Source organism: Petaurus breviceps, unplaced genomic scaffold (assembly GCF_028583685.1).
Source record: "Petaurus breviceps papuanus isolate PSGF00001 unplaced genomic scaffold, PetGlider_PUasm1.0 180, whole genome shotgun sequence".
NCBI classification, from domain to species: Eukaryota; Metazoa; Chordata; class Mammalia; order Diprotodontia; family Petauridae; genus Petaurus; species Petaurus breviceps.
In genome coordinates this window covers 135,061-150,359 of record NW_027185782.1, presented here as the reverse complement: position 1 = coordinate 150,359, position 15,299 = coordinate 135,061, and the positions used below count along the sequence as shown (strand labels likewise).

Below are 15,299 nucleotides of genomic sequence, written 5' to 3'. Positions count from 1 at the left end.
GTGGCTAGAAATAGGCTTTAGAAAAATCACTTTGGCAAACTAATAGCCTGGATTGGAGAGAAGACCAATTAGGGCTACTTGAACTAGGTTGTGAAAAGGGGAGGGGAGAGAAGAGGAAGACAGAGGAGTGGAAGGAAAAGAAGAAGCATTTATTAGCACATACTATGTGCCAAGCACTGTGCTAAGTGCTTCACAAATATTATCTCTTTTGATCTTTACAACTACCTTAGGGGATAGGTGCTATTATTAACCCCATTTAGATGAAAAAACTAGGCAGACACAACTTGTCCAGGGTCACATAGCTAGGTCGTTTCAGAAGCTAAATTTGATTTCAGGTCTTCCTGACTCCAAACTCAGTGATCTATCTACTGTGGACATATGGGAGAGATATGAAGTTATAATCATGGAAACTACTGGTTATGTGGAGTAAGAGAATGAGGAGACACAGAGCTGTAACGTGGGTGACTGGAGGGAACGTGGTGCCCACAAGTAAAATAGGGAAGTCAGGAAGGGTGGTTTTGAGGAAAAAATGAGTTGCTTTGGACATAGTTGGTTTGAGATGCCTATTGGGATATTTAAAAAACTTAAAAAAAAAAATCACACAAACTCTCAAAATTCTTATACTCTCAAATTTTAGCTTTGTTAGAAAACATATCCAAATTTACCAGGACTTTAATGCACTATAAGAGTTTAACTTCCAAAGACAGCTGTAGAGTTATAAAAATAAATATGTAAAACTAATCTAGGTTAAAATTTTGGATAGTGCCAGCAATAATTTTCTACTCTGACTTTCTAAGCAATGTCCTCCACTGCTTGTAGTAGAGTCACATTTTATTAGCAATAGCTGCTTTTAAAATTTCTTCCCAATGAACAATTCAGTGCTTCTATTGTCTTGCACACAGAATCTAAGTTCTTTAGTCTTTCTAAATTTTATCAAATTGATAGCTTAACAGCACATACTAAGGTCCTGTCTTATTTATAAATTCCTTAGTACACAAACAAAAGGAATCTTTTATTTTTATAATGATGTCATCATAATTTTTTATACCATAATTTAGGTGAATGGGTTAATAATGTTCAGTTGAATGCCCTGGATATGACCTCTCAACAGCAGCACCACCTCAACTGCAAGCAGTGACTCAAAGGAAAAGATGGATTTTCCACAAAGACTACATGAATACCTAGAAGAAATGAAGCAAGAGATAAAAAAAAAATAATAAAAGGAAATAGGGAGCAAAGAATAAGTAGAATAAATAGTTCAGAAGATAGTGGTAAATCTTACCCAAGAAACAGAATCCCTGAAAACTAGAACAGACCAAACAGAAATCAATGACTCTGTGAGACAGCAAGAAATATTAGAACAAAATCTAAAGATTGGGGGAAAAAAAGCTATCTGACATCATAAACAACTGACCTGGAAAGTAGGTCAAGGAGGTATTAATTTAAGAATCATCAGATTCCCTAAAAGCCATTTAAAAAAAAAAAGCCTCAACACTACATTTCAAGAAATCATAAATGGAAACTGCTCAGATCTATTAGAGCCAGAAACCAAATCAAAGTAACGATCCAAAAATTAAAAGTCCCGGGAATGTCACAGACAAAATTATGAATCCCCACATCAAATAAAAAAAAATACTGTAAGCAGCCTGAAAGAAGCAATTCAAATACCAAGAAACCAGTCAGGATCACACAAGACCTGGTAGCCTCTACAACAAATGAGAGGAGATCTTGGAAAATTCTAAAAGGTAAATGATAGACTTTCAAACAAAAATAACTTACCCTGTAAAGTTGAATATAATCTATAAGGCGAGAAAATGGACTACAGGGGTTTTAAGCTTTTCTAATAGAAAGACCAGAGTTAAGATATTACTTTGAAATATAAACACAAGAAAAAATGCCAATACTACCTAAATTAATTTACCTATTCAACACCAAACCAAACTATCAAAAGATCATTTTATAACTCTAGAAAAAATAACAACAAAATACATCTGGAGAATCAATAGGTCAAAGATCTCAAGGGAAATTTTTTAAAAAGTAAAAAGGGGGCCCAGCAGTACCAGATTCTCAAACTTATTTTAAAAAATCAGTAATCACAAAAACAATTTTAAACTAATTTAAAAATAGAGAGGTTGACCAGTGAAACACATAAGGTACACAACATGCCAAAGTAATCTACCTTAAAGACCCCAGATACTGGGGTAAGTCTATTTGACAAAAAATGCTAAGAAAACTAGATAACAGTCTAACAGAAATTAGGTTTAGACCAACATCTTAAATCATATATCAAGATAAGCTCCAAATAGACACACAACTTAGCTATAAAAGGTAATATTACAAACAAATTAGAACAAGGAAAAAAATTACCTTTCAGATCTATAACCAAAGGATAGACAATCACTTAAGATAAAATTCTGATTACATAAAATTAACTTTTGCACAAACAAATCCAACACAACTGAGATTAGAAAGGAAACAGTTAACTGGGGGGGAAAACCCTTGCAACAAATTTTCTCTAGACCTCATTTATAAGATACATAAGGAACTGATTCAAATCTGTAAGAATAAGAGCTATCTGCCAATTCATAATGGTCAAAGGATATTAACATGCAATTCTCAAGTTATCTATAGACATGAGAAAATGCTACAAGGATATAATTAATAAACAGAAATGCAAGTTAAAGCAACTTTGAGGCCCCAGTTCACACCGATCACATTAGCAAAGTAGACAAAAAGTTAACTGACAAATGTTGGAGGGAAAACACGAACACTAATACACTATTGGTGAAGCTGTGAACTGGTCTAGCTATTCATGAAAGCAATCTGAAATCATGCCAAAAAGTATTCAATTGTGAATATCCCCTCTGAACCAGTTATACCACTATTAGGTCTATACCCCAAAGAGACCAAACAACGAGGAAAAAGGACTCATATGTACAAAAACATTTATAGCTGAGTCAATGGACATCAATCAGAATACAATAACTGTAACACTGCAAAGACAACAACTTTGAAAGACTTAAGAACTCTATCAATGAGTACCCATAATTCTAGAAGACTGATGATGAAACATGCTGTCCACTTCCTAACAAAGAGGTGAAGGATTTCAGGGTGCATAAGGAGAATAAGACATATATTTCTTGAACTTGGCCAATGAAGTAATATTTTCCCTAACCATTCATATTTGATACAGGGGTTGTTTTTCTTATTTTTTCCAGTGGAAGGGAGGAGATGGAGAAAGAAAAAATACTGTTTGAAAACTGAAATATAAAATTTGCTTTGGGAAATACTTATTTTTTGAGAGTTTTAAGAGAAGGTGTAAGAAATACACCAATGGAGAGAGAAAGGGGTGAAATTTGCTATCTTCATAATTGCTGTGCATGAGAAGAGTATAAAAACATGGAGAAAGAAGTAGAGGGAACAGGCATGTGATGAAATGGATAAAGTAGGGTTGAATGTACAGATACCATTTGGTGCAGAAATACATCAAACTCAACAGAGAAACAAGCAGTGATGGAGGTAGGAATAAAGGGTTAAGAGGGAAGATAATACCAAGAGGTATTACTCACATGGAAACAAACTTCTTGACAGTGAAATGCAAGGGGAGGGAAAGGGTGGATTAAAAGGACACAGGAAAAAAGGAACCACAATCTAAGTAGATACCCATCAATGGCAGAACAAATGATGATATGTGAATGTAATGGAACAATATTTTATCATAGGAAATGACAAAAAAGACAAATGCAGAAAACCCTGGGGGCAGTATAAACTGATATAAAGTGAAAAGGAACAGAACAATTCATACAAGGATAACAATACTGTAAAAGAAAACAACTTTGGCCACTGTATTGACTAGAGTTCTTGTCTTTCAATCAGTTTTCCAGTGTACATATATATGAAGAATTATGTTACCTACCTCCTAACCACCTCCTGAGGTAAGTGACTCAAGGTATAGGAGGAGACATATCATTTAGGGACACAGCTACTATGCAGATCACTTGCTTGATTATGCTTATTTGTTACAAGGGTTTTTTTCTCCCTCAGTTTTAAATTGGGGAGAAAGGAGTTGGGAAGATAGGTTGTTAGAAATAACGTCCAAAACACCCCACAAAAAAAATATGGCAACTGAAACAATTTTTAAAATGCATAGGAAGAAACAGAAAAATGTTTAGAAGGAAGCACAAAGAGAACAGTTTTGAAAATAACAAGGTATTTTAAGTTTTTTTAAAGCAGCATAGAAATTGTTTCATATGCAATCCTCTTTTTTGAGTAAACAGAAATATTATTTTTAATATTTAAGCTCAGAATAAAAAATATTAAGAAATGTGTATTAAAGGAAAAAAAAAAGTACCACCTGAGATAAAAATGTAAAGTCGTAATAGTAGGATATTTTTCTATAATACCTCTCTGACAAGAAAACTTAAAATTGTACACAATGGAACATAAGTGCCCATATCAAAACAATCACAATATGCTAGTCTGCTCTAGCCCATCAGTCCTAAAATGGATCAAAATATGGGAAGGAAAAGGAACATGAACAATAATTTTTGATAACCAAAAGTATTTGGTAAGTGTTCTTATAGATACGCCATTTTCAGAGGACCTGTCAATTCACATCAACCTGCTTAGTACTAAAATGTGATTCTCCCCTGAACATAAGATTGACCTCTGAGCTTCCTCATTTGAAAATTAGGCAATATAAATTCCACTTTCCCCAACTATCTCAAAGATATGGTCAAGATCAAATGAGATAATATAAGTCAAAGTACTTAATTTTTTATTTAAATGCCATATGAAAATTAAAACTCTTATTACCATTATCAAGAGTGTAACTGTTAAAGAAAACTGGAATTAAGCACACGGTCATAAGCCTGTGGGCATCTGAAAGCACCTGCTTGGCTCTATGCCTACCTAGTTCAACTAAATGCTAATCTAAACTCACTTTTTAAAAACATAAAATCAAAACTACATTAATCTGAGAAAGAAATACAGCCAAAGTGAAAACAGAAAAGATGTTCTCTGCCTTCTCCAGTCCACCAAAAGCTCTATCCTGAGCTTGCACACATACCTTTCATATACCTCTTTGGAATTTTCTTACTGGTAGCTTCTGATGCAATCTCAATTTCATCAGGATCGCCTCCTTCTTCCTCAAGAGCCTATTAAGATATTAGTTTCACGAGAGCTTATTAGGAGCGTGACTTTATGTACTTTATTAGCAATAAACTTTCGCTGTAATAAACATTCAGTTCCCCTACTCTTGTTTTGCTGGTCTGGCCGGGCAAGAAGCCCAGAAGCCAGTCAGGTAAACTTCACCATCACATCCCCAAACGGCTTATATTCATTTGAAGCGATGCCTTACATTTATTAACGGACACTGGACCTAAACCCAAGCAGCCCACTTACATGTACTGCCATGTATTTACCAATTTTTCAAAAGTTTACCAGAAACCAACAGGTTGTCTGAACTTTATACCGGGTGAGACATAGGCACTCATCCGGGCAAAAGGCCAAAGGGTCGTAACTCTGTGCAGAATAAACCACCCTCTAAGGCGGCTGGAGTATGGACAGCAGCCAGAGCCCTAGGACATGAAGTACTTTTCTCCCTAGTTCTCTCCCTCCCACCCCGACACCAACTTCCCAGTACATCGGTTCCCCAGGAACCCAGGTCCGTTTCAGCACCCTCGTTTCCAAGTTGTTTTTTTTCTGGCGGGGCAGAGTGACCAAGTTGACCAGGACTGACGGGTGGGGAGTCGCGCGCCGTGTAGCAGGGGGTGTCACGACCTGAGCAATGGGCGCGCACCCCCCTTTCCCCAGGCTCAAATACGCGTGCGCGGCGACAAGTTCACGCACCGGCATCGTCTTCTCCTCCACCCGCCCCCTCCAAACCGAACGCCGGGGCCCCGGATGTGCCCGGGTCCCTCACCTTCTTGAGTCGGTCCATCAGGACACTCTTGTTGCCGCCGGTGTCCAGGTTCCGCTTCTTCAGCTCGGCCCGGAGGTCGATCACTCGCAGATCGCTTAGCCGCCGGGTCCCGGTCTCCAAAGAGGCGGAGCCGAGACCCGCCGAGACAGATCCCGAATCGCCCGCCCCTGACAGAGCCTCAGCCATCCTGGGTGCCCTGTCTTCGCTGCTCACCTCACACACAGCACTCGCTGCGGCAGTTCCGAACACAAAATGGCGCCGTTTGCGAGGAAAACGCACTAGCCTGCCTCCTTTCCGGTTACGCATGCGCACCAACCGACTTGGCTTTTTTCCACCACTACCCCTACTCGGAGGAAGTTTGCACATGCGTGCGGTAAGACTGCAAGCAATCACCCACGTGATTCACAGTCACATTCAGGGCTCCTCCCACCCCAACTTGTGCTACGCATGTGCTCTACTAGTTGAGGGCGGGAGTTTGCTTGGGTTTTGAGCGCCTGCGCATGTAGACAGTGAGGCTTCTTCCCTCCTTCCTGGTTACAGAAAGGCCTGGCGCATGCGCCTGGGGCGGGGGGAGCCTCCCGAAAAGAACCACCTTCTCGGCGCGCGCGCAGTGACGCTACGGGTGGGGAAGACTGGTGCCGCTCCCTCGCAGGCGGCGCCATTTTGTGTTCCTAGCTGTGGCAGTCGCCCGAATCGTGCGAGTTGGGCAGCGGAGGTAGGACCTTTCGGGATGGCGGAGATTTTGTCAGGCGCAGGCGATTCTAGTTCTGTCACTGCAGGGCTCAGCTCCGCCTCCTCAGAGACCGGGACCCGGCGGTTAAGCGACCTGCGGGTGATTGACCTCCGGGCCGAGCTGAAGAAGCGGAACCTGGATAGCGGCGGCAATAAGAGCGTCTTGATGGACCGACTCAAGAAGGTGGAGCCTCCTAGGGCCTAGTCTTGTGTGAGGGTCGGGAGAATGGATGGGGGAGGGGGGGTTGAGAGAGTGGCCGGGTCGCCATAGCCGCGGGCCTCACCGCGCACGCGCGCGGGGGGCTGGGCGGGCCCTCGAGCTCCCCCACCATAGCGCCCTCCTCGCAGTCCCCACCCTTGGCCGCAGAGCTCTGCGCGCCCCGCCCCGCCTCGCCTCGTACGTCCCGAGGCTATGGGGTGGGGGGGGGGAGAGTGAGGGCTCTCGGCGACCGACTGCTGAGCGCGGGCTTGGTCTTGGAATAGGCTGGGCTCCGGGGGTGGATATCAGGGTGTCATTGGAACTTGGACTTGGCGAAGGGCGGGGAGAGGGAACTATCTCTCAATTCGTTGGGTTCTTTTGGTAGTATTGCGTGCTTGATACGTTTAAAAGCAATCTGGGGAGGAGTCCTTAGGCTTCGACAGACAAAAAATGATTGAGAACTTTTATGCTAGATCTTGGAGGGGAAAAGAAATAGATGCCGAGATGGCCTGCGGCGCCTTGAAATTTTTATAACCGGTTTGGGGCGGGGGTGGTTTGGAGGCAGCTCTAGAGTGCAACGCTTGGGTGAATTAGTTTATAACTAAACAAAGTGCTATGGGAATATGGGGTGGGGAGAGACAAAAGTCGGGTTCCTGGAGGAGGTGGGGCATGTGAGTTGGGTTTTAAGAAGAGGGAGACATTTTAGGATTGGGAACAGTGTGGGAAAAGATCGTTGATAGAGTAGAACCTTGGAGATAGTCTAGACAGCTGAATGTTAAGGGCAAGGGGCTGTTTTGATTTGGTCTTTGCATTCCTCGATCCTAGCAATACTAGTACTTGGTAGATACATTTAATAAAATGTTTGTTGAACTGAATCTCATTTTACAGGTGAGGAAATTGAGACCCAGAGAGGTAAAGTAGCTTCCTAAGTTCACACAGCTAGTAAGTAGACCTACAATATGAACCCTAGTCCTACCCTAGTGCCAAATTGTATACTGTGCTGCCTTGTCTCCAGAGGTTTGTGAGCCCAGTTTTTGTGTACTGTGGACAAAGTAATCCATTATGTCTGGAGTAGAGAGCTCATAGGAAGGACTAACTACCTAAGATAAGAGTGGAGCCAGATTGTAGAGGGTTGAGTGCCAGGAAGAGGAATTTGGACTTTACTGAGACAATAAGACACTGCAGATATACCCCCTCCATCATGATTACAGTTATAACACCTTTTATGCTTTCCTTAGCTTTTGCACATTGTCTCCTGTCCTTTAGCCATTTAATGAAAAGCCATTTTTGAGCCTTTGATTCAATTGATTTCCATGAGCATTAAATGCCACCTAGGTGCCAGACAAAGTAGATACTGGGAATTCAAAAACAAATCTGACCTTACCTTCTAAAAGCTTAAATTCTAATGGGGGCAATGGGATACAACATGTATGGAGATAACATATAAAAGTATTTCGTGCACAGCATCACCACACCTGGCTGAACTTTAAGATTAGTACATCATTTCCTCATCTCTGCTTAAGTGATGTTTAATAAAAAGGAGACACTGACCTTGCCTTCTCTAGGTAACAGTTTATAATGGGAGACTAGTAGTGGGGTCGAACCATCCCAGGGAGATGAGACAGTGTTGCCCTCATTTGAAAAATAAAGGAGAAACTCTAGTCATCCAGTTGGTAGGTTGAAGGAGGCTACTTCGGTGGAAGATAAAGAAGTAGATACAAAGATAAAAGTTAGGTGACAACTCATTTGAGAAGTTCAAAACTGCAGCTCTTTACACAAATTAGACTACATCTTAAGAACAAAGCATCTAGTTGATTTTTTGTAACTTCTTTTTCCACCTCAAGGTATATCCTTTATGTAATCTTATTTCACATTAAAAAAAAAATGATTGCAAGGGTTCAACACTCCAGCTTTTGAGGTGTAGAGGAATGTTCCACATCTTGCCTGAGCAACATCTAGAGTCAGTTCACCATTCAGTTTTTAGTGGTGTTGATTTACGTTTTGTTTTTAAAGTTGGGCCTATTGGTCTTATTCACTTGGTTGCTTCCCTGGGGGAAGTATGGATGCTTCCAACAATGTTTCCAGGGGGCAAACCTAGCACTGGGGAGAATTGATCATTTCAGTATATATGCACCAAGCTGGAGCTTGGCACTGGAGACACAAAGCAGATAGCTGACACCCATGTAGCACTTTAAAATTTGTAAAGTGCTTTAAGTACCTTCTCTCACTTGAGCCTTGAAACAACGATGTGAGGCAAATGCTATTGGTATTATTGTTCTCATTTTACTGATAAACTTGGACTTGGAGAAATTAAGTCATGCTGTTGGATAAATGTCAGAGATGACATTTAAACTCAGATGATTCCTGACTCTTGATTTCAACACTCTTCCTACTGTAATGTACTTCATTTTCAAAACAAAAGTATTGGCCCTCAAGGTTTTGCAGTTAACTTACACTTAGTGTCTAAATTATGACACACTTACCCTACTCCCAAATCTAGTACTACAGGCAGTAAACTGGTTTTTCCATCTGTTAAGTTTTGAATGAATTGAAACTAGCCAGTTACAAATTGCTATAGTTCCATGGTAAATAAAGTTCTCTGCAATTTTACCCATAAAAAAAGAAAATAATGGAATGGTGTCTTACTGTCAGCAGTAAAATTTGTGACAAAATCAGGTCTCAGCCATAGATTGAACATTTCCCTTACTTTCTAGTTAATCACGAAATGTGAGAGTTGGAAGAGGCCTCAACAACCATCTTTCCCAACCCCTAAGTGAGAGGATTATGTATTATGTACCTTGCAACATGGCTTACCTGGCTAGAGGGAGACAATGATTTTTGCTTTGTCTCTGTCAGCAAGTGGGAACAGGTCTGACCTCAAGTCAGGCCCAAATCTGAATTCAGCCTCTTGATATTTCCTGACCCTGTCATTCAACTGCCTAGTACCTTAGGCAACTCCCTTGAAAAGATGATGTTTACTGGAATTGGTAGGGAAAGTTTGCTCACCTGGGAGTTCCCTGTACTACTGATTATAGGGCTTATACCTATCCATATTCCTTTGTACCATTTTTATTGGAAAAAATCTGGACTGCTGTTCATTCCCTTTCCCTCCTTGTAGGTTCAACTGTCCAGAAAAAGCTTTTTTTGCCAAGAGATGCCTGTCTTAGGATACCCCAAACATAAAAGCTTGGAAGCTTAAAGGGCAGGGCAGTTCAGCTCTTTTTGACATCTTTAAGTAGATCACTTTTCTAGTATAGAGTAGGGACCAGATGCAATTTGAGTACATAATAAATTTGAATTTTAATAATGCTTCATTGCATTTCTCATAGATTTAGAGTTACAAGGAATTTTAGGTGACAGTTCCCCTATTTCACAAGTAAAAAAACATCCAGAAAAATCGAGTGTTTTGAAATTATACAGAAGCATTGATTATAAGTTAATAAAATTATTTTGATTAGATACTGTTCCCTTTTAAGAAAAGTAATCAGGAAGTGTATTTAAAGTTTACATACTATCATTTTTGGTCAAAGTGTGCTCTGTATTTTTAATAGGCAATTGAAGATGAAGGGGGTAATCCTGATGAAATTGAAATTACATCTGAAGGAAGCAAGAAAACAACTCCAAAGAGACCCAGCAAAGGTATTAAATAATAGTCATAGAATAAACTTAATCTGACCTTAAGAGCCAAATTCAGAACGTGCTTTGTTTCTTCCTTTTTCTTCCGGTGTGTTTTACTTTTGAGTAGGAATCTTGCTTCTCTAATCAGAAGATTGATATAGTGCTGGAGTGAAGCATTTTAGTTTTGCCACCTTCCCTGTAATACATTTGGTTCCCATGGTATCAGAGGTACTCAAAGGAGTATTAAAAACAAACAGATGTTAAGAATGATTCCCTTTTGCATTCATTTTCTTCACCAGGACTGCCAGTAATCCCCAGTGCCCTTAGGAATTTATATCCCCTCTTATGTAACTCAGGTTTAATTAGCTCCATCCTATTGCTTTTGCTTAATGAAAAACTATTTCCCCAGTAGATAATATAAATAGGATGTTCAACAGCAGTGAATTGGCTCTACATAAGGACATAGATCTGTTTGAACTACAGCTATTTCAAGAATGAGCCAACTAAATTCATTCATTTAAACAAACATTTATTGAGTGCCACTTACAGCCAAGGCCCTGTCCTAGGGGTAGGGGTGTTAGAAGACATGGTCCCTCCCTTGTCAGTACCTACAATTTCTTCAGGAAGGTAAGTTAAATAATCAGTTGAATCTCTTTCTCAGATTTTCCTAATGTACGCTAGATCTACTTTGTCCCCATCACTATATTCTGTTAGATATGTACATGTTGCTTCCTTCTTAGCAAAACAAGGGACTATTTTTTAATTTTGTTATCCAGCCCTCCTAGAAAACTACTGAATGCATAGTGTCCATTCTTGATTTGTATGAGGAGGATACTTCTAGTGAATGAAGCAACTTGATTTTTCTGTCCAAATCAGGAACATAAAACCAAAATAACATTCTGACCTTTGGGTAAAGAAACCAGTCTAAAATAGCCAAATATCAATTTTAATTCATGGGGAACCTGTTTTAATGAATAAGTTGGAATGATTTCTAATTAGCAAAGCATTGTGCAAATTTATGTGCAAAGTTGGTTTTGGGTGCTGCTGATTTAAATGTTCCCTAAAATCTTTGTAATTTAATTTGTGTAGCAAATCTTTGTAAAATGACTATTGCACCTTTCTGTTTTAGTCTTTTGGAATAATCATGAATTTCATATTAATAAAATACAATTTAGTGAAGTTTTGCTGTCATTTAAAATAAAGGGTAAGTTTACCAGTTTACATTAGGTCAATATCTTGTATTGGATATGTTTAATATAATGAAATGTAAGTGAGAGGTAACCTTTTTTTGTATGGAATACTTAGTCATCAACATTGAGAAGTTCATTTTATGTAAAACAGGTAGGCACTGGAGGAGTAGAGAAGGGAAAAGTATTTCTTTCAGATAAGGAATTAATAACCAGATTATGTGGAGTGGGGACAGTACTTATAATATGAAGGGCCTTGAAAACCAAACTTGGACTTTTCTTAGGCTACAGTGCAGTTATTCGTATTTACTTTCTATTCATACTTACTGTCTATTACTTGAAATATGTAAAACCGCATTTTTAATTATTTTTCTAATTCCTGAAAATAAGGTATACACATATGACTTAAACCTACAAAATAATTTTTGACAGTCACATTGTTCACACACCATTTTGGATGGTGACAGGAGTTAATGGGGCATCTATTCTGAAAAATAAGCTCAGTTGAAGTCACAAAAGCTACTAGTCATTTTAGTCTGTAAGAGAGATCAGTGTTCAGATTTTACTGCTTGATGAATACTGGCCTGGTTACTGTGGGGCAAGTATCTGAGTGCTTTAGGCATCTCTTTAATTCTGTTAAGTTGCAGCCAGTGTGCTGACCTGTATGTGTAAAGGAAGTTTCCTCACCTCAGAGGTCCCTATACTTCTGAAATCATAGGTCCATTCCCTGTTTTATCTAATTGAGGGAATTCTGTCCCTTTGAAATGAGTTAAACGAAGATGTTTAAGGTGCGTTGTTAATTTGTACGTTTTGTGATACAGAAAACCAAGGAGACGTATAAACGTCAGCTAGAATATGGACTTGAGTGAAATAATTATGCGTTTGATGGCTTTTCTATTGTGAAGTCTTAGGAAGTTAGTATTTATTTGTACTAAAGCGATAAAACTTTGTCAGATGGCCCTTCATAAAACTATTGAAAGTTACCACTTATTGAATTTCATTATATTATACTGCATACACTTACATGTGTTCCAGAATACCATTTGTAAGTCAGAGCTTCAAAATTAGATCATCCTTTCTTCTTAGAAGCAATGTAATAGGTGTTGGTTAGATGTTTAGTCTAGCCTAAATTATGTAACCCACAATATAATTGGACTCTAGTATATTAGTAGTTCAGTTTCAGGTATGTTAAGGGTTTAAATAGATTTGTGGGCTAGCCTGCTGACCTACACTCAATATTATAACCTTTGTAATGGAAAAGTATTTTTTCTTAATACATGGGGGGAATCATAAGCATTGGGGAAATGCTGATCTCTCCCCCTTAATTCTTATAGTTTCCCACCGAGAAAGATCTCTACATTACCACCATGTGATAAGTACCAGTTATTTTAATTCAGGGAATTCTGTGGTTGTTTTATTTGAACATTAAAGCTTTAAAAGTAACATTTTGCTTTTACTTAGCTGGAGTGTATAAGAAAAAGCATTATTTGTTCTGGTAAGTTTTTTTATAGTTTTTCATGTTACAAACTTATTTTAGCAGGACGAAAAACAGAAGAAGAGGGTACTGAAGATAATGGACTGGAGGAAAACTCTGGAGATGAACAGGTATATAGATTCAGGTTGAAGGTGCAAATTAGTAGTTAAGCATTTTAATCCAAATACCTATCACATGCTTTTCCCCCCCCTTCCCCCCATTCTTCTTCTTACAGGAAGATGTTGAAACAAGTTTGGATAATTTTCGAGATATTGACATGATGGATATCAGTGTCTTAGATGAAGCCGAAATAGATAATGGGAGTGCTGTAGATTGCGGAGAGGACTACAGTGCTGATAATATTCTTGACTCCCTATCTGATAGTAAAGAAAATGCTGATGCAGAAATGAAGGAATTTCCAGATCAGCTTACAGAACATGCTGTAGGTAACTTGGAAACATCTCAAAAATGTACCAAAATGGTTCTGTGGCTGCATTATTTTGGTAATCCTAAAAAACTACCATCATTGGTGGAATGCATTTCTTAAATGTGTGGAATCCAATTGTTTTTAATGACCAATGAAATAGAACACTGATACAATAAGTGCAAAACACCCCAAAAGGTGGTCTTGTTTTGTTCAAAAGTAACATCTTTTAGCTAAATGCCTCTCTGGTTGTGTGGATTCTTTTGTATACAACTTTTAGATTTTAAAATAACACCATTTTTATATTTTGCGTGTTGGGCCAAACGAAAGCCTGCATGCCACCATAAGGCTTGAATGAAAGGAGTTCAGGATTGCCTTTTTCTTGTGTGGCCCCATGGCAGGGGGCCATAATGCTAGATGTTTTAAGCTTTACTTAGTCAAAGCTTGTTTCATTTTGGAAACAGATTAAATGGGAAAGTGTATCTTGTCTATTGGCCATTCTGTTTGCATATGAATCTGATAGTACTTGAGGTAGAATTACAAAATTTAAAGGTGGCCAGGGACCTTGAGACATGATCTAGTCCAGCCTGATCATTTTACAGCTGAGGAGACCAATATCCAGAGAATTTGAATTATTTGTTCAGTCCCAGAAGGCAGTGACAGAAAAGGAATGAGGACCCAGGATTTTCTTCACTACACCACTGCCACCTAAAAGTGAGGCACACTATTGATTTTCACACAGAATGGAAGGCAGTCAGAAAAAGAGTAGTGTGACATTCCTATGGAAGTCAGACATCTTTATATGTTAGTGTATAAAGGTGTGAATTTGAAAACAAGTTACACATTACAGTGAGTGTTACACCCTTTAGAATTCACTTTCTGAGGTTTCTTTTGATGCTGCCACTGCCCAAATGAAATTCCTCTTCCAGAAATGCCTTTAAAGCCTGTTATATGCTTTGGAGTAGCCTTCATTTTGTCCAGTCTTTGTACTTGGGTGTTGGGTTTGATTTAGGAAAAGATGCAAAGTTATTCAAGCTTGGTGAATAAGGTAAGTGGTCAAGATGAATTTGTATTCTTTTGAGGTCCAAATGAAGTATGAATGTGAAATGATAACACTGATTTTCTTACATGGCTCATAAATTGGTTCAAAATAAGTGTTTTGAGGAACACTAGGATTATCAGAATAATAGTATTGCATTTTGAACTGTCTTCTTTGGCAACAGTAGCACTTATTTGAATGTAGATGTTCAGTGTCATAAGATCTTATTTTTATATATTTTGAATAAAGAACTTGGAGTAGTTCTTTGAACACAAAGTTTTATTATTCCTTTGATGAATGATAAAACATTCTTTGCTTATCTTGCAGATGGCAGACAAGGAGAGTGTAAACAATTTAGATACTTCGTCATCTGACTTCACTGTGGTGCAGGTAAATCCTAATATGTCTACTTTAACAGTTACTCTGCAGTGAGTTCAACTTGTGTTATGCAAAATATTTTCACATGCAACATTTATTAAGCACCTGCCATGTATCCTTAGGAAATAAAGACAAACAACCCTCCCTTCAGGAGATGAAATTCTTCTTGTGAAGACCACATATACCCAAATGGTTCTGTGGCTGCTTTATTTTTGTGATTCTAAGGACCTAAGGATTATACTTGGGGAGTTAAATAACTATCAGGAAAAGTCTTAGGTTGACAGTGGCACCTGAGCTAAGCCTTGAAGAAAATTAAACTGTAAAA

General features: G+C 38.8%; 2 protein-coding genes across 13 annotated transcripts in view; one reads left to right on the top strand and one right to left on the bottom strand.

Annotated features, from left to right (window-relative positions):
* Positions 1-6,243, bottom strand: part of SAFB2 (scaffold attachment factor B2) — a 39,482-nt gene extending 33,239 nt beyond the window's left edge. For 3 of the 7 annotated variants that reach the window (XM_069086740.1, XM_069086739.1, XM_069086741.1), the window contains exons 1-2: positions 5,924-6,238; positions 5,069-5,156 (exon numbers count right to left, since the gene is read on the bottom strand). In XM_069086740.1, the coding sequence (XP_068942841.1) occupies positions 5,069-5,156; positions 5,924-6,229 (394 nt within the window). In that variant the 5' untranslated portion in view covers positions 6,230-6,238. Of the gene's footprint in view, positions 1-5,068; positions 5,157-5,923 lie in introns of all 7 variants that reach the window. The other 4 variants (XR_011168103.1, XM_069086738.1, XM_069086736.1 and 1 more) reach the window with 3 other exon arrangements.
* Positions 6,244-6,499: 256 nt separating this feature from the next.
* Positions 6,500-15,299, top strand: part of SAFB (scaffold attachment factor B) — a 53,812-nt gene continuing 45,012 nt past the window's right edge. For 2 of the 6 annotated variants that reach the window (XM_069086745.1, XM_069086742.1), the window contains exons 1-5: positions 6,507-6,839; positions 10,406-10,493; positions 13,197-13,264; positions 13,369-13,575; positions 14,924-14,986. In XM_069086745.1, coding sequence (XP_068942846.1) covers positions 6,654-6,839; positions 10,406-10,493; positions 13,197-13,264; positions 13,369-13,575; positions 14,924-14,986 — 612 coding nt within the window. In that variant the 5' untranslated portion in view covers positions 6,507-6,653. Of the gene's footprint in view, positions 6,840-10,405; positions 10,494-13,196; positions 13,265-13,368; positions 13,576-14,923; positions 14,987-15,299 lie in introns of all 6 variants that reach the window. The other 4 variants (XM_069086744.1, XM_069086743.1, XM_069086748.1 and 1 more) reach the window with 4 other exon arrangements.